The sequence below is a fragment of the Nerophis lumbriciformis genome, linkage group LG35 (assembly GCF_033978685.3).
Source record: "Nerophis lumbriciformis linkage group LG35, RoL_Nlum_v2.1, whole genome shotgun sequence".
In the NCBI taxonomy this organism is placed as follows: Eukaryota; Metazoa; Chordata; class Actinopteri; order Syngnathiformes; family Syngnathidae; genus Nerophis; species Nerophis lumbriciformis.
Genome location: NC_084582.2, coordinates 21,032,745 through 21,052,704, shown reverse-complemented (window position 1 = coordinate 21,052,704; position 19,960 = coordinate 21,032,745). Strand labels below are relative to the sequence as shown.

Genomic DNA, 19,960 nt, shown 5'->3' with positions numbered 1-19,960 from the left:
TCTCCTGCATCTCCTGCTGCCCTTTTACACATTGCGAGGTGATTACATAACTGCGCCCAGGTGGGCGATCTACGCACCTGAGGCCCATCTCGGAGCTGGCCCCGGCGCGCCCCGCCTCGCTGCAGGTCCGCCGGCCCCGCCTCCTCACAGTGACGTTTTTCCCAAGTGTTACATCAGCGGATATCTCCATATATGGTAGTGATTTACCCAAAGAGATTTGCGCGAGTCCGCCATTGTAGTCCATAAGTTCCTTCTTTTTCTCTATCCTCTTGATGTTGTATATACTACTAATATATGAAGACAGTGTGGCCACCTTGGTTTCACGCGATCTCTTCAATGATTGGTCAAATGGCCCTCACGTGACTACAAGGCGCCATGACTGCTACTAACTTTGAGCTAATGCTAAGTTGATGAGCTAGAGTATGTTTTGAACTGTATATCGACGCATTGTTTTGGTTTGCTTAATCAGAAAAACTAATGTCAAAATGGCAGCAATTGCATGCATCTGGACACTGCAGACACATCCTTGGTAGCACTCACGGCGCCTGTTGTTTAGTTGGCCATCATACTCTCTTTATACACGACTCTGTTGTGGGTCAGACTGGCTCGTACATGCACATGCATCATCCACAGTTGCCATTTCTAGTAGGTAATTTGAACCTATCATCTGTCAGCAGACTACATATAGAAGCGCTAAAAATTACAGCATGGCTGACAGGGAGACGATGCAGTCGATGTGGAGGCACGTAAATAAGAGCGTTTACAAAACAGAACATCCTGAAGAGATGGTTAGAAAACGGTTTGAAGGTGCACTGTATAACATAGTTTATGCAAAATGTTGACCAAAGAACCACCATTTATTAGACTATTAGACTCCAACTAAAATCAAATTAAATTCAAATTAAAGTCAAATAATTTCATATTAAATTCAAACTAAAATCACAAATTAATTCAAATTAAAGTCAAATTAAATCCATAGTCAATTTGAACTGAATTCAAATTAAATTATTATGAAATTACAACTAAATTAAAATCAAGATTAAATTAAATGCACATTAAATTTAAACAAAAATAAAATGAAATTAATAGTATAGTCAAATTAAATGCATATTAAATCCAATTAAATTCAAATCAAAGTAAAATTTGATTTGTATCAAAGTCATATTAAATTCAAATAAAATGCATATAAAATGTAACTGTAATTAATAAATAAAGTCGAAAGAAATGGTTGTTACATTCAAATTGAAGTCAAATCAAAGTAAAAATAATGATAATCGAGTTAAAGTCAAAAGGTTAATGTCTTAAAACGATGGCGTCTGTGGTCTTTTTTTCTAGGAGGTCTCAAAGATGAAGATGACTTGAGTAACAGGACTTAAAGTAACAGGAGTGAGTTGTTAGCCTAGAATTATTACATTCATAAAATATAACCACATGATATCTATGTTAATGACATGTGGACACACAAAAAATACGGTAATTCAACAACAAAAATTTGGTATGAAAAATAATATTGAAAAGAAAACGTAGGTAACAGGACTTAAACCCCAGTCATAGTGTCAACATGATGTATGTTGTTCTTCAATGATCCAACTTCCTGTGGACAATGTTACTTTTCAGAGCCGTAACAGGACTGAGTCAAAACACAGGGAAACCAATAAAGTGCACAATTAGACTAAATGGTTGTTTTTAAAGATAATAAAGTAAAAGTATAGTTGTGATAAGAAGTAACATCTATCCATCCATTTTCTACTGCTTGTTCCTCTCGGGGTGACGGGGGGTGTTGGAGCCTATCCCAGCTGCATTCGGGCGGTAGGCGGGGTACACCCTGGACAAGTCACCACCTCATCACAGGGCCAACACAGATAGACAGACAACATTCACACTCACATTCACACACTAGGACCAATTTAGTGTTGCTTAGGTGCATGACGCAAATGTGTTAAAAAAAAAAAGAAAAAGAAAAAAAGAAAAAGAAAAAGAAAAAACATTTACAAGCATTTAAATGATTATATTTAATTCGCATTTTTGGAAGCAAACATCAAATGTTATATTTTACAGTGTAAAAGTTATTAGTCTATATTCATCTTTTAAATTTGATTTATTGTGTGAATGCTCCAAAGCGTTCACACATATGGTTTTCTTCATCTTCTTCTTCTTCTCCAGATTTTGGCATGCTCTACCTTCCACATTTTTCATCCAATTCAAACCGTTCCAACTTCAAACTGTTCAGTCTATTCGGGAATCGCAGGCTTTCCCTTGACAAATTCCAAAAATTCCCATTCCCATTTAAAATGAATTGGCCAATTTTCAAACTTCCACCATTTCCACATTTTTCAACCACTTCAAACCATTCCACCTTCAACACATTCCATCATCTAGGACATTTACTCTACTCTTTTTTCAAGTTCAAAAAAATTCCAGGATTTTCCAGAATTTCTGGTTTTCAAAGCCCTGTTTCCACCCTTTAACCAATTCAAACCATTCCACCTTCAACCCATTCCATCATCTTGGAAAGGGGTCTCAAACTCAATTTACCTGGGGGCCACTGGACGCAGAAACTGGGTGAGGCTGGGCCGCAAGAAAAGATTTCTTTAAAAAAATATAACATGCACTTTTTAATGAATTCACCTTCTTTGAATGGCTTTCCCGCCCTAGCAACCATCTCACTCACCATGTAGCTAGCTTTGACTGCTGCATCGCTCTTTTCGCTTGCTTTCTTGAAGAAATCTTGTTGCCTCAGTAGACTGGTTATAAAATGTGCAACCTGGTTCACTCTCTCATCTACCTGGTATTTTGCATACTCCTCAGCATGTCTAGTTTTATAATGACGTTTCAAATTGTATTTCTTGTGCTCCGCAACTTTCTCTGTGCAAACAAGACACGTAAAAGAAAGTGCATCTCTATCCTCCTTCAAAACCTCCAGGCAACTTCAACCCTAAACTAACACCCTCCCCGGATTGTTAAAGGGGAACATTATCACAATTTCAGAAGGGTTAAAACCATTAAAAATCAGTTCCCAGTGGCTTATTTTATTTTTCGAAGTTTTTTTCAAAATTTTACCCATCACGCAATATCCCTAAAAAAGCTTCAAAGTGCCTGATTTTAACCATCGTTATATACACCTGTCCATTTTCCTGTGACGTCACATAGTGATGCCAACACAAACAAACATGGCGCATAGAACAGCAAGCTATAGCGACATTAGCTCGGATTCAGACTCGGATTTCATTGGCTTAAGCGATTCAACAGATTATGCATGTATTGAAACGGATGGTTGTAGCCTTAAGCGATTCAACAGATTACGCATGTATTGAAACGGATGGTTGTAGTGTGGAGGCAGGTAGCGAAAACGAAATTGAAGAAGAAACTGAAGCTATTGAGCCATATCGGTTTGAACCGTATGCAAGCGAAAACAACACGACAGCCAGCGACACGGGGGAAAGCGAGGATGAATTCGGCGATCGCCTTCTAACCAACGATTGGTATGTGTTTGTTTGGCATTAAAGGAAACTAACAACTATGAACTAGGTTTACAGCATATGAAATACAATTGACAACAACATGCACTTTGAGAGTGCAGACAGCCCAATTTTCATCAATTAATATATTCTGTACATACCCTCATCCGCTCTCTTTTCCTGAAAGCTGATCTGTCCAGTTTTGGAGTTGATGTCAGCAGGCCAGGGAAGCTAGGGTCGATATTCTTCTCTTGATCATCTTCGGTGGCATAAGGGACGGTGTGAGCCAAGACATCCAGGGGGTTTAGCTCGCTCGTCTGCGGGAACAAACTGCCGCCATTGCTTGCCGTGCTACCGAGGTCCTTTGTCCCTGAATTGCTCACACACTCCGGCAGATTCAATGGGGGTCTGGCGGCAGATTTCTTTGACTTTATCGTTGGAAATGCATCTGCTTTATTGTTGGAAATGCATCTGCAGGATATCCACACATTCTTGCCATCTCTGTCGTAGCATAGCTTTCGTCGGTAAAGTGTGCGGAACAAACGTCCAATTTCTTGCCACTTTCGCATCTTTGGGCCACTGGTGCAACTTGAATCCGTCCCTGTTCGTGTTGTTACACCCTCCGACAACACACCGACGAGGCATGATGTCTCCAAGGTACGGAAAACAGTAGAAAAAACGGAAAATAACAGAGCTGATTTGACTCGGTGTTTGAGAAAATGGCGGATTGCTTCCCGATGTGACGTCACGTTGTGACGACATCGCTCCGAGAGCGAATAATAGAAAGGCGTTTAATTCGCCAAAATTCACCCATTTAGAGTTCGGAAATCGGTTAAAAAAATATATGGTCTTTTTTCTGCAACATCAAGGTATATATTGACGCTTACATAGGTCTGGTGATAATGTTCCCCTTTAGTAATCAAATGTAAATAATCAAATGTAGATACTTTTTCTTATGCCTTCTGATCTCCCTCTCTCTCTATGTCCACTACTTGCTGTACATATCCTACCAAGTCAGTCCTACACTGTTTCAATGTCCATTTCTCTGATGATGCAATTGTTGATGACTAAAGTGATGATAACAACCAAACCCAACCCCCCCACATCCCACACCCCGGATTATAAATAATGTAAATAATTCAATTTATACACTCTGATGATTAACTTGTGTGATGGCTGTATTATGATGATAGTATATATCTGATAGTATATATCTGTATCATGAATCAATGTGGACCCCGACTTAAACAAGTGTAAAAACTTATTGGGGTGTTACCATTTAGTGGTCAATTGTACGGAATATGTACTTCACTGTGCAATCTACTAATAAAAGTCTCAATCAATCAATCAATCAATCGGGGTGCCCCTGTGCGCAACAAAGAAATATTGCATCTCCCACTTTTCCTGCAATTGTCTTTGCTCATCACTAACCTTTCTCTTCACTGCAGGCTTTGAAAAAGACTTGTTTGGAGTTGTTGAATATATTTGTATTTAGCCGACGCACGCAGAATAATGTTATTTCCGCAATGTGTGTCGTTCCGCTTTTCCTCCCTACAGCAACACGGCGGTCGGCGGAAAGTACCGGGATCGCGAACGCAAAAAAGTGATGGCTCCCGGAGTATTATCCGGCGTCATATAAAAATATATGTAGTGTTCATCGTGTGAGGCAATGCAAATTAAACAATAAAAAATGTGCGTAGTACATTACAGTGCAGACATTCGCGGGAGAAGCAGCAAATAGGGTGAACGCGAGTCCCTACACAGCTCTGTGCATGCAGTACACCAGGCAGTGAGTGACTGACACAGCGCCACAATCAGCACAGTTCAGTACATGAACCTGAATCACTTCTGCAGCAGCAGTTCTGTGTGCAGGTCGGCGAATCATGAGTCAGTCAGTAACCGCTTCCCCAGCGGCAGATCTCGGTGTGTGTCAGTTCGCGAACAACACAAGCCCTCAGCACCCAATGAACGACGCGCACAGTGACTGAACGAGAGCCTCAATGTGACGTCCTCCTCCGCGACACAGCCAGTTCTCTGTGTCAGTAGGTTCGCGAGTCCTGATTCTGTCGTTCACTGAGTGATTCATGTCGTTAATCCGTGGTGAACGAATCGTTCGCTCCAGGCCCGGCCCTAACCAATCTGGCGCCCTAGGCAAGATTTTAGGTGGCGCCCCCCCACATCGGCAGTGAAGTGTATATACTCACAAGAAACCGAATAGCTTTGTCTTTGACCTTTTTTTTTTTTTACTTACAACTATACCTAATATATAAAGGGGTGGAAAAGTGACTATTACCTGCAGGGCAAACATTAGCTAACCAGAAGGCAATAACAATGTAAACAAAAAACACCTGCTTAAAAGATCTAATACAAATGTCCCTGAGGAATGTAAGGTGGGAGTACTGTAATTACCTAACGTTACATTATTATTTTCCATAACAATTTAGCCCCCTCCACAATATTAACCCGACGTTAAAACAGAACTAGCTATTTATTGATTAGCAATTGCCGAATCATGTAACATTAGCTTAATGCTAAAAAGCCAGGTTACTATCACATTCTGTAACAGACAAATAATTTCATGTAGGCTAACGTTACCTACCTGCTACCTCTGTCTTTTCTCGTTTCTCCTCCTCTTCTTTTCTCTTTTTTCTTCCCTGGGCACCTGACAGTTTTGGTCGTTTTGACATCTTGTGTTGATTTTTTGATGTAGTGACGTCCAAAAAGAGTCATGATACGGGAAGGGAGGGGGCGCACCGTGCGAGGGGGGAGGGGGGGGCGTAATGTTGTAACAAATAATATTTCTATTAAATAGGCTTAACTTTGCATTTTAATTAACGTGGGATTATTTTTTGTATTTAGAAATAATAGTACCAACTTTTTTTTTCTTTTTTTTTTTTTTTCTCCAACATTTGTGGAACTGGCGTGGCGCCCACTGATGGACGGCGCCCTTAGCATTTGCCTATACGGCCTATGCCACGGGCCGGCCCTGGTTCGCTCAGTCCCTCCCCCCGCCCCCATGATGAGTAGCTGGCTGCGTCATTCGCCGACGTCGAGGGTTCAGTGAGTCACAGAATGCGCCAGTTTCACTCCTACCGGCATGGTCGCGGCGGAGCTCAACTGAACTGAGAAAAGAACGAATCAGCTAATGAAGTGATTCGGTTCAGTACGTTCGTTCGAACGAATCGTTCGCGAACGACACAACATTAGCTAGTTGATGCCTACAACTTGTGGCTGAGCCGGCACGCTGTATGTATGGAGTAAAAGACTGCGTGATGCTAGGTTATAGAGGACACTCATGGCAGTGACCCACCAATATTGTCGAGAACCACATACCACACACTTCAACGCTGTCAAGCGACATTCATTAAACTTTCATATTGAGGTGGGGGCCGCAAAATAACGTCTCGCGGGCCGCATATTGGCCCGCGGGCAGCGTGTTTGAGACCCCTGATCTTGGACATTTAAACCAGTGGTCCCCAACCACCGGGCCACGGCCCGGTACTGGTCCGTGGACCGATTGGTACCGGGCCGCACAAGAAATTAAAAAAATAAAAGTAAAATAAAATAAAACGTTTTTATTTTTTATTAAATCAACATAAAAAACACAATATATACATTATATATTAATATGGATCAATACAGTCTGCAGGGATACAGTCTGTAAGCACACATGATTGCATTTCTTTATGACAAAAAAAAAATTAAAAAATTAAAATGCCATAACACCCCCGCCTCCCGCCCCCACCCCCGGTCCGTTGGACACATTTTCAAGCGTTGACCGGTCCGCAGCTACAAAAAGGTTGGGGACCACTGATTTAAACTACTCTTTTTCCAAGTTAAAAAAAATTCCAGGATTTTCCAGAATTCCTGGTTTTCCAAAGCCCTGTTTCCACCCTTTAACCAATTCAAACCATTCTACCGTCAACACATTCCATCATCTTGGACATTTAACTAGTCTTTTTCCAAGTTCCAAAAAATTCCAGGATTTTTCAGAATTCCTGATTTTCCAAAGCCCTGTTTCCACCCTTTTTTTGGCGACTACTCCTTCCACATTTTTAAACCCACTTCAACCTTTCCACTGTCCAAACATTCCTCTTAATCAGGACAAAAAACGAAGCAGTTTTTTTAACTGGAAAAATTCCCGGTTTTCCCGAAATTCCCGGAATTCCGTAATACCATTTTTCAATTCAACATGTTACTACTTCAACATTTCTCGACCGATTTGAAAAATTCCAACACATTTCAACTCATTCAGACATTAAAGTTTTTTACCTTTTTTTTTTTTTAATTCCCGCTTTTCCCGAAATTCCTTCATTTTTGAGAAATTCCCAATGAAATCTATTGGGCATTCTGGAAAGTTCCACAACACCCACATTTTTCATCTGATTCAAACCGTTCCAACCTCAAAATATTCAGCCTGTTTGGGAATTGTGTGCTCTACTTCAACAATTCTAAAAAAAATTCCAGGATTTCAGTTCTACTTCAGCATTCACACGCAAATCCTTCAGGAATTGCCTCTTCTAGTTAAATATGTAATCAACTCTTCAAATTTTTTTCATGTATTTACTGTTTATTTTATTTCCTAGGGACACAAATGTCAGATACATTAAATATAATATATCTATGTATCTCGCTGACATGATCTTCTTCCCCTTTTCCTCCACAGTCCAACGCTGAGATTTGTTTTAACGAGCTGTCCACAGTGCCCGGCTTGAACCCCATCATGCCCTCAGGGGCCATGTACTTGATGGTCAGTACCACTCACGATCACTTGCACTTTCTGTTTAAATTTTTCTTCTAATTCGAAAGTGCTTATATCAAACAAAGTCTTTAATTACACCTGTTTTACTTTCCATACGATAGACTCAGTATCGTATGGAAAGTAAAACATTGACTATGAGTGACTGAGTCATAGAATCATGAGTATTGGCCGATACCGATACAATATCAACACGAACCCTCGTACATACTGGTTTTTGTACATACTGATATAACTTTTCACTTCCCATGCAATACAGATATTGGAGCTAATACCGATATTAATTCAAAATGATATCAGAAGGAATCATACATACTGTACTTGTATTATTTTGTTGTGTGGATTTTTAGAAAAGGTTTGATCAAGTGAAATTACTCAAGAGAACAATGTATAAAAAATACTAACCGTATGACAGACTTATGCTGTCTTTAAATTGAAGTGGAGTGATAATTGTTTTTGCGGACACCGCTTGGTCACAATAATTCATAAAGTTAAACCCATTGAATGATGCGGACACCTTTGTTACTGGATACTTTCCAATACGCTTCTGCCTCTGACACTTTGTATGTGTAAGTAATATGCAACTGTAAATATTTGATACCTGTTTTGACAAATGTGTTGTTTTAGACTGCAATTTTGTTCAACGAAGGACACATGTGTGCTGTTGTGTGCTTAGCTGTTGTGTAGCTGCTCGCTCCGAGTACGGATGCAGATCTTTGCCGGTTTCATGCGGCTCTTACAAATCGACATCGATTTTTTTGTCTTTCGCTTCAAACAAGGAGAAAGACATTTCACTCTTTGCATCATGTTTCAACTGTATAATTAACTGAACGCAGGGAGGCATTTTTTCACTCATTCACAATATTTGTTTTGGTGGGCGCAGCCTTACACACACACGAAGCACAGGCAGCCTCTCTACACTCACCTGTGTAAAGTGCTGCAAAGTAACCCAAATTAGGAGTAACAAAAATAAGATTATAAAGCCAAATGTACCCTTGTGGGAATATTTCAGCTTCAAATGGGATAGGCAATATATGCCCATCAACACAGACGGACAAGCAAGAATTTTGATCATGTGATAGCAATAAAAACAAACAAAAACAGGTCTGTCCAACTGGGGGAAAAAAAGCATTTTAAGATGTTCAATATTTATTTAAGTTATATTTTTACTTGCAAATATGAGAGTCCATTTTGTTATTTTGTTTGTTAATTTATTTAGGATGAATACTTTATTTACCTTCAAATGCAATGTGAACAATTATACAGTAATAAGAAATACTAGTTTATATGCTTTTCAACGGTTACTTTATTATTATTATTATAGATTATGATTACATTACATCATATGTGTCAAAGTCAGATCCGGCCTGCGAATTAATGATCTATGGCCCTCGGGATGATATTTGATTAGTATTAAAACCGGCCCGCAGGCCACAGCTGCCTGCTGCTGTTTTGCACGCACCAGTACTCCATCAGTGTTGGTGCTAGGGATGATACTCGAAACCGGTTTTCCCGGTTGTTCGATAAGAAAAGAACCGAGTCCTCGGACTCGAATCCCTTTTTGAGAACCGGTACCCGTTATCGAGACCACTACAGTAAAGAAAAAGAGTTGGTTCTTTATTCGAATCCCTCGGAACGAATCCCGTCCCGACCAGAAATGCCCCGTGAGACATCACAAGAAATTACGTCACGTAGCTCAGTCATTAGGCGCAGATAGGGAAAGCAGGAAAAACAATGGACCGGAAAAAGCGTTCCAAGGTGTAATAAAGTTCAAAACAAAAGGTATAATCCAATGAATAACTTTACTGAGAGATTTGAGCAGGGTACAAACACATGACGAACACTTTTACGACCAACCGGAAACATAGCAACCAGGCTAGCAACACACCTCCTTTACGGCAGCTGTCGCAACGTTCTTAAAGCAACCGTAGCACATACATATATATAAAACATATATGACATGATCTCCCTTTTTTAACTTTTGTTTTTCTTTCCTTGTAAACAAAACAAAATCACACTGTATATGTGTTGTCTGTCTAATTATAAATAATACAGACGAGGTGTGTTGGCTGAGTTCTTGACGTTTACTTTCACAGCGTGCTCATAACCTCATTCTTAGCTGCCGGGTGGCGACATGCAACACTTTTCGGGGCGCATGCTCGTCACTCCCGTTGCATGCTAGGTAGTGTAGTTGTTTTATTCCCTAGCCTAGCTCATAACATCACATCTTTCCCCTATAAAGAAATAATGTTAACTCAATAAAGTGTATTTCTTTTTTTAGCTTTAACTTTTCATTTTTTAGCATTGTAACCACATTTGCAAACAACTTTTCTCTTCATAGAATTTTCTTTCAATAAAGAAATAAAGTGCAACAATGTCAAAGCATCATAACAAACAGTTATGTCAAATAGCAGCAGAAGTGCACTTTTTGGAGAGCTGTATTATTTTAAGTTTTGTGCCCAAGGGACTGATTTTATTTAACACTATATTATTATTTATACACCTATAGTGATCACAGAGACAGGTTGTTTTTGTGTTACTGTATATATTTGTTTTTCTGAAAAATCCCACTTAATATACTTTGGGTAACAACAGTCAATATTTATTTATTCTATTTTATTTTTTTAGGGGGGTAACAGTCAATATTTATTTATTTTTTGTATTTTATTTTTTTCTTATATAATAAAAGTGAGCTTTAGGTTAAACCAAATATTGTGTGTTTTTTTCCATATACAACAACCTATCTGGACTTGATAAGAGAATCGATAAGGAATCGGTTCGATAATAGGATTCGATAATAGGATTCGATAATAGGCTCGAACTCGATAATTTCTTATCAAACATCATCCCTAGTTGGCGCTAAGAATTTTGAAAATGGGGTCCCATGGACCCCATCAAGTCATAAAAATGGGGTCCCACAGTACATTTTTGGGGTCTCACTTTTTTGCAACTGTAAAACAAATGATAAATGTATGCATTATTCTGTTATATCTCACATTCTATATTGTGTTTTGGAAAAAGGTTGCCATAAACATTACTTAATTCATTGAAAAAATAATACAAAAGAAAACAAATTTTTATGCATTTGTAAATGTATTCAGTTATAAACATTAAATCACTTTCTTCTTTCCTTCATGGATCTAAACTTTACTGCTGCCGGTTTTTTCTATATTTTTATTGTTATATTTTCAGAATGTTTTTGTTCTATTTTTGGCCAAAGTAAGACAAAGAAAACAATCTGAAGTTGTCTTTATTTTTTTTGTTTTAATGCCATGATTTTAATAGTCCTTCCATGCGGCCCCTCAGCTAAAATGAGTTTGACACCCCTGCATTACATTATAAACACTGTATAGTTTGTTTTTTTAAGAGCATGATGTAGAAAAAAGCTCTGAGTCTGCATAAAGTAAAATCATTTTAAGTCGATTATTGCATATTGTGATAATGTGTGGCACCTTGAGACAGTCTAAAAGTAACATGATCATAACATAATCACTCGTTATGTTCGCAGTTTTATGCATTTTTATGTATAAAATATAAAAATGTAAAATTGAATCGCAATTTTGGCGAGAAAATTGCAAGTAAAAATATAAGGATGAACAAAGAATGTTTTTGACGGAGTGGGAGAGTTTATAGTTTTTGTTGAAGGTAATGACGTCAAGTGTCATTAGCACATTTCAAAGTCAAATCATGTGTTCATGTGTGCCTATGTGTATAATGTGGCCCTTTGGGCTAACGCAGTAAAATTACTTGACTAAAATACAAGAAAAGACCAACCTTGTGTGTTTATAGGAGGACATTTAAATGTTAACTGTCGGCCAAACTTTGCACAAGTAAACACGCTGCAGGACTGCTTGTATCGCAAGATGATAACACACATTTTACATGCAAGCACATATCATCACTCAGCACATATCCCATGCTTGTTTTCTTTTAATTCAGACCGATATCCCATAGCAGTATCAGACTGAGACACCTCTATAATAACATATACCCAGCAGGTACAAGACATGGTCGGGAAATGACCAAAATTCAATGGTCAAATCAAAGTTAGAACCTAAAATTGATTAAACGTCGTCAAAAAGTATGTTGTTTCAACGTTGTATTTATGTTGTAGAATTTTGGTTGGGAAATGACCAAAATTCAATGGTCAAATCAAAGTCAGAACCTAACATTGATTAAACGTCATCAAAAGTATGTTGTTTCAACGTTGTATTTATGTTGTAGAATTTTGGTTGGGAAATGACAAAAATTCAATAGTCAAATCAACGTCAGAACCAAAGTATGTTGTTTCAGCGTTATATTTGTGTTGTAGAATTTTGGTTGGGAAATGACCAAAATTCAATTGTCAAATCAACGTCAGAACTCGACATTGATTAACTGTCGTCAAAAAGCATGTTGTTTCAACGTTGTATTTGTGTTGTAGACATTTGGTTAGGAAATTACCAAAATTCATTGGTCAAATCAACATCAGAACCTGACATTGATTAAACGTTGTCAAAAAGTATGTTGTTTCAACATTGTTTTTGTGTTGTAGAATTTGGGTCGGGAAATGACCAAAATTCAATGGTCAAATCAACGTCAGAACCCAACATTGATTAAACGTCGTCAAAAAGCATGTTGTTTCAACGTTGTATTTGTGTTGTAGAATTTTGGTTAGGAAATTACCAAAATTCATTGGTCAAATCAACATCAGAACCTGACATTGATTAAACGTTGTCAAAAAGTATGTTTCAACGTTGTTTTTGTGTTGTAGGATTTGGGTCGGGAAATGACCAAAATTCAATGGTCAAATCAACATCAGAACCTAACATTGATTAAACGTCGTCAAAAAGCATGTTGTTTCAACGTTATGTTTGAGTTGCTCAATGTCAGTACCTAATTCAACAAGTTCTCAATGTTGTTTCAATGTCTTGTGCATGCTGGGGTATATTTTTTTGTCTTAGTATTTTTGTTTGATTGCGAAGCGCCTGCTCATCAATGAGATTGTTTGTGTGTGTTTAGGTCGGAATTGACATCGATCGCTTCCCAAACTTCCACAATGACGTCAACTTCACTGAGCAGCTGGTGACTGAACAGTCCGTTTTCTGTCTGCCCGCAACGGTAAGTTTTTCCTATTGATCAAATCAGCTGCAGGCGGCGTGATGACGGCGTCGTCTTGTCTTCTTGCAGGCGTTCGAGTATCCCAACTTCTTCCGCATAGTGGTCACGGTGCCGGAGCAGATGATGGTGGAAGCGTGCCGTCGGATCAGGGAGTTTTGCCAGCGCCACTATCGGCCCGACAGCCACGACAGCAACAACCTGGACCAGTAATACGGCAGTCACGCCCACCTGTTGCCATGGAAACCTATCCCTCATACTGAACAGGTTTAAAGTGTACAACAGTGTTTCATATCGCTTTTTCCAGTGATTTGTGGTTGACATGGCCAAAGCTTTTATTTAAACAACATCTATGAACCTTCTTGTTTTGCATATTTATCTAATTGTTTGACTGCTTTTACATTCCTGGACATCTTTAGGATGGCAGACCATGCATACTTGATAGCTGTGTCTCAATTGGCGCACTTGTGTACTTGCACTCAGTCTATTGAGTGCACGAGTGTGAGAAGTACACTGCCAGTCCTCACACAGACACACACACACACACACGCGTGCACACACACTTGCCATTAAAACGTACACCACTTCCTGTTAGTGTAATACAGTGTACACAGTATATTTATTGAAGTGCACTGATGCAAGTACATTCTTAAACACTTCACAATCAGTGCAAGTGAACACATTTGTATATTGTATTGTACAAAAATGTCTCAAGAAAGATTACTTTTCTTCTTTTTTATTACAGATTTTATATGAATAAAACCTTACACTGCCAACAGGAATATACTCTGTATTTGATCAGGAAATCTGTAAATTCATCCATTTTTCACTGAAGATTAAATTAAGAGATGATTGAAATCGCACATAAAATAAATTTGTAACACAGATCAATGGACAAGTATTGATATTTATTTTATATTATCGTTATTTGTGTTTACATTTTTTCCATGAGCTTTACCATTTTGGTCACTGAATTTTCTTTTAATGAATTGCAATTAAAAAACTGATTCTGAATTTTGTTTTGGAATACAAAAAACAGGGGAGTCTCTGGGCCCCTCATGACGAGGCGTCCCGCCTTTCTGCTCGCATGGAGCGTTGTCTCTCGCTGGTTTGGGGACTGGCTGTCCCCTGCTTCTCCCGTGTCTTGTCCTCAGCCTGCTGCTGGCTCTTTCAGGCGGCATGATGGGGTTCTGGGGTTCCTGTCGCAGGCCGGCCTGGCTGCGTGAGGCCAGTGGTCCTTTGTTCCCTGGGCGCCACACCTGCTGTTTTGGGTTGGGCTCTCTAGGTGGCTGGGGTTGTACTCTGGCTCCCGCACATACTGGGAGTCAAATATACTGTACATACAAATACACATATATACTCACATACACACAATTGTTCATACATATATACACGGACACATATGTACCTACGCTCCCACATACATAAACAAATACAGTACATATCTACACACTCAAAGTTCATACATCCACACGCACATTCACTGTACAAACATCAATCAATCAAAGTTTACCTATATAGCCCTAAATCACGAGTGTCTCAAAGGGCTGCACAAGCCACAACAACATCCTCGGCTTAATCCCACATTAGGGCAAGGAAAAACTCAACCCAATGGGCTACAATGAGAAACCTTGGAGGGGACCGCAGATATACATACACTCATGCACATAATCACGTTTCATTAACGGGCGGGGGTCGGCAAACCGCGGCTCTAGAGCCACATGCGGCTCTTTAGCGCCGCCCTAGTGGCTCTCTGGAGCTTTTTCAAAAATGTATGAAAAATGGAAAAAGATGAGGGGAAAAATATATCTTTTTTGTGTTAATATGGTTTCTGTAGGAGGACAAACATGACACAAACCTCCCTAATTGTTATAAAGCACACTGTTTGTATTAAACATGCTTCACTGATTCGAGTATTTGGCGAGCGCCGTTTTGTCCTACTAATTTTGGCGGTCCTTGAAGTCACCGTAGTTTGTTTACATGTATAACTTTCTCGGACTTTCTAGGACGTGTTTTATGCCACTTCTTTTTCCGTCTCATTTTGTCCACCAAACTTTTAACGTTGTGCATGAATGCACAAAGGTGAGTTTTGTTGATGTTATTGACTTGTGTGGAGTGCTAATCAGACATATTTGGTCAGCTAATCGATGCTAATATGCTATTTAGGCTAGCTATATGTACATATTGCATCATTATGCCTCATTTGTAGCTATATTTGAGGTCATTTAGTTTCCTTTAAGTCCTCTTAATTCAATTTATATCTCATGACACACTATCTGTATGTAATATGGCTTTTCATTTTTTGCGGCTCCAGACAGATTTGTTTTTGTATTTTTGGTCCTCTTTCAACATTTTGGTTTGCCGACCCCTGCCTTAGGGGAAACTGGGTATCACATGGCACGCTGACAAAGCTTAAACTATTGTTACTATAACGATCTACAAGGTTAATACGGTTCGCTTCTCTTTCTTCCCCTCCATTATCTGCCTTCTTTTGTAATTCAAGTTATCATTACATATATGTGTTGTTGCATTTGAAACAATTGTATTGTTGATAATAGAGGTAAATTATTATTATTCATTATTGGTAAGGTCACACACTGATGTTGGTCGAGAAGGCCTGGCTCTAATTCATCCCAAAGTTGTTCTATCGGGTTCAGGTCAGGACTCTGTGCAGGCCAGTCAAGTGCATCCAGACCAGACTCTGTCATCCATGTCTTTATGGACCGTGCTTTGTGCACTTGTGCACAGTCATGTTGGAAGAGGAAGGGGCCTGCTCCAAACTGTTCCCACAAGGTTGGGAGCATGGAATTGTCCAAAATGTTTTGGTATCCTGGAGCATTCAAAGTTCCTTTCACTGGAATTAAGGGGCCAAACCCAACATCGGAAAGCCAACCCCACACCGTAATTCCTCCTCCACCAAATTTCACACTCGGCACAAAGCAGCTCGAAATGTCATCATCATCATCATCGGCGGTCACTCGAAACGAGTATGACGATCCTACTGGTAGGGGTGTATCGCTTCATGGAGGATGCCTGTGCGTGACTTCGTTTTACGTGGGGAGACTGGTGCACAGACAGTCACCACACGATCCTTGACAGAATCGGGTCAGGGTCCAGTGGCATGGAGTCCAAGATAACTGGGGACCCTTTTCTGCTGCAGCCTTCTTCCGCCATCGCAGCCGTTGTGGTAGTTCTTAAATCTACCGTCTTCCGCCTGCTCCGCCGTTGAGGTCTTCACCGTATCCCTGGCTAGGGGGCAGAGTGTGCAAAGTATGTCAGAAATGTCCAATGTGGAAGACACTTGAACCCTTTTTTTTCTTTTGAGATAAAGATTATTTATGTATTTATAGGTTGATTGGCAACACTAAATGGTCCCTAGTGTGTGAATGTGAGTGTGAATGTTGTCGGTCTATCTGTGTTGGCCCTGTGATGAGTTGGCGACTTGTCCAGGTTGTACCCCGCCTTCCGCCCGAATGCAGCTGAGATAGGCTTCAGCACCCCCCGCGACCCCAAAAGGGACAAGCGGTAGAAAATGGATGGATATTTGTTTACTTACTATGGTATATTATTTATTTATTCACTGTTCTGTTACAGAGAACAAGGAAATGGGATTAAAATTGCTATGGTATGAAAGGGGTAGTACCGTTCTCCTGGCAACATCCAAACCCAGACTCGTCCATCAGATTGCCAGATGGAAAAGCGCGATTCATCAGTCCAGAGAAGGCGTCTCCACTGCTCTAGAGTCCAGTGACAACGTGCTTTACACCACTGCATCCACAGCTTTGCATTGGACTTGGTGATGTATGGTTTAGATGCAGCTGCTTGGCCATGGAAACCCATTCCATGAAGCTCTCTGCGTACTGTACGTGGGCTGATCTGAAGGTCACATGAAGTTTGGAGCTCTGTAGCAACTGACTGTGCAGAAAGTCGGCGACCCCTTTGCACCAGGGCCGGCCCGTGGCATGCTAAGGGCGCCGTCCATCAGGGGGCGCCACGCCAGTGCCACAAATGTCGGAGAAAAAAAAAAAAAGTTGGTACTATTATTTCTAAATACAAAAAATAATCCCACGTTAATTAAAATGCAAAGTAAAGCCTATATAATAGAAATATTATTTGTTACAACATTACGCCCCCCCCCACCCCCTCCCTTCCCGTATCATGACTCTTTTTGGACGTCACCACATCAAAAAATCAACACAAGATGTCAAAACGGCCAAAACTGTCAGGTGCCCAGGGAAGAAAAAAGAGAAAAGAAGAGGAGGAGAAACGAGAAAAAGACAAGAGGTAGCAGGTAGGTAACGTTAGCCTACATGAAATTATTTGTCTGTTACAGAATGTGATAGTAACCTGGCTTTTTAGCATTAAGCTAATGTTACATGATTCGGCAATTGCTAATCAATAAATAGCTAGTTCTGTTTTAACGTCGGGTTAATATTGTGGAGGGGGCTAAATTGTTATGGAAAATAATAATGTAACGTTAGGTAATTACAGTACTCCCACCTTACATTCCTCAGGGACATTTGTATTAGATCTTTTAAGCAGGTGTTTTTTGTTTACATTGTTATTGCCTTCTGGTTAGCTAATGTTTGCCCTGCAGGTAATAGTCACTTTTCCACCCCTTTATATATTAGGTATAGTTGTAAGCCTAGTTGTTAAAGTGCACATCATTAATGTAAATTAAGCAATATGTATGTAAAAAATATTGTATTTCATATATTCATTTTTTATTTTTTGCATTCATTTATTTATTCATATTTTTTTTATCTTGTTAACTATTCTGATTGTTAATTTGCTTTCTTTAAGTAAAAAAAAAGGTCAAAGACAAAGCTATTCGGTTTCTTGTGAGTATATACACTTCACTGCCGATGTGGGGGGGCGCCACCTAAAATCTTGCCTAGAGCGCCAGATTGGTTAGGGCCGGGCCTGCTTTGCACTATGCGCTTCAGCATCCGCTGACCCCTCTCTGCCAGTTTACATGGCCTACCACTTCGTGGCTGAGTTGCTGTTGTTCCCAAACTCTTCCATTTTCTTATAATAAAGCAGACAGTTGACTTTGGAATATTTAGGAGTGAGGAAATTTCACGACTGGATTTGTTGCACAGGTGACATCCTATGACAGTTCCACGCTGGAAATCACCGAGCTCCTGAGAGCGGCCCATTCTTTCACAAATGTTTGTAGAAACAGTTTCCATGCCTCAGTGCTTGATTTTATACACCTGTGGCCGGGCCAAGTGATTAGGACACCTGATTCTGATCATTTGGATGGGTGGCCAAATAATTTTGGCAATATAGTGTACGTGCATCTACATCAACAATATGATTTGCCTGAGTGACTGGACAGGACAACAACAAAAAATGTTTTTTATTTTGGAAATATTTTAGTATAATATACCACCTATGCATCTTTTATTGTGCATTTTCTTGCGTTTTAGTGATTCCAGACGCACAAATGCGCTGATGATGCGATCTACTATGGGGTGCCGAATGTAAAAGTTCAGTCACACTTTTCTCAGATTTAGCTAATTTTATTCATATTTGAGTTTACATTGAAATGTTGACTCTAAATATATCCTTATGTTAAATATAAACCTAAATCATAAATATAAATCTACAGTATATGTTAAATGTAGATCTATAAGGCTGAGAGGCCTCGGATTGGTGGAATATTAACATTCTATAAATATACATCCTTACACTTGGTGAGAGATTTAGCGCTTACATTTAACATTTAGGTTTAGACTTACCATTTAATGCTTACATTTAGAATTAATATTTAACATTTAGGTTTGCATTTAACATTTACATTTAAAATTGAAATATACTTAGTCAACATTTAATTTAAACTTAAATGTGAGGAAATTTAGCTAAATGTGAGAATTGTGTTAAATGTGAGAAATATATCTGCTAGAAAAGTGTGACTGAATGCGGCACCTCATAGAATTTACATTGCTCTTCCACAATATTTTTAGGAGTCCTCTTGAAATGGTATCTTGTTTGAACTTTGAAGCTGGGTCACGGTGGACCGTTTGAACCTTCCTGTCCATGAGCGCCAGCATCCATTGTCAACGAGGCTCCTGAAAGAAGGTAATTACTGCCCTCATGTGGCTCATATGTGTAATGCATGCATCTCATCTGATACTCAGGTTCTTAAGGGGGGAAAAAAATGTATGACACTGATGATCAAAAATGTATTACTCATGTTTGGCGTTATTGGATATATTCCACTTTGTCTTGAAGTGAATTAATTAACTCATTATGTTTTGTATATGGTGAATGTTTATATTCACCTTGGAGAAAGCAAACCAAGTTTAATAAGTGGTATTTCAGTTTGAGCACGTAAGATAAGGCCCCTTAGTTTGATATTTGCAGGTGGATTGGATCACATCTTGTAGGAAAGAGGCCCTAATTGGGACTTTGGAATGCAAAAATGATAGCCCTATCCTTGAGAAGAGACTACATGTTCAGTCCAACACCAACATTAAAGTTATGACTTAAAGCAGTTGTTTTCCAGACACTTACACACAAACATCTCCTTTTATGGTCAGGATGTGCTCGCCTGACTTAGCACACACACACACAGAGACACGAAGGAGGAATATAAAAACTGATGGTTTGGCTTCTCCAAGTTAGGAGTGCCTAATTTTTC

At 39.4% G+C, this 19,960-nt stretch overlaps 1 protein-coding gene across 5 annotated transcripts in view; it reads left to right on the top strand.

The window, feature by feature from the left end:
- tat (tyrosine aminotransferase) overlaps positions 1-14,201 on the top strand; it is a 65,177-nt gene extending 50,976 nt beyond the window's left edge. For all 5 annotated transcript variants that reach the window (XM_061927883.2, XM_061927887.2, XM_061927884.1 and 2 more), the window contains 3 exons: positions 8,125-8,208; positions 13,219-13,317; positions 13,387-14,201. In XM_061927883.2, coding sequence (XP_061783867.1) covers positions 8,125-8,208; positions 13,219-13,317; positions 13,387-13,527 — 324 coding nt within the window. In that variant the 3' untranslated portion in view covers positions 13,528-14,201. The remainder of the gene's footprint in view (positions 1-8,124; positions 8,209-13,218; positions 13,318-13,386) is intronic.
- The last annotated feature ends 5,759 nt before the right edge of the window (positions 14,202-19,960 follow it).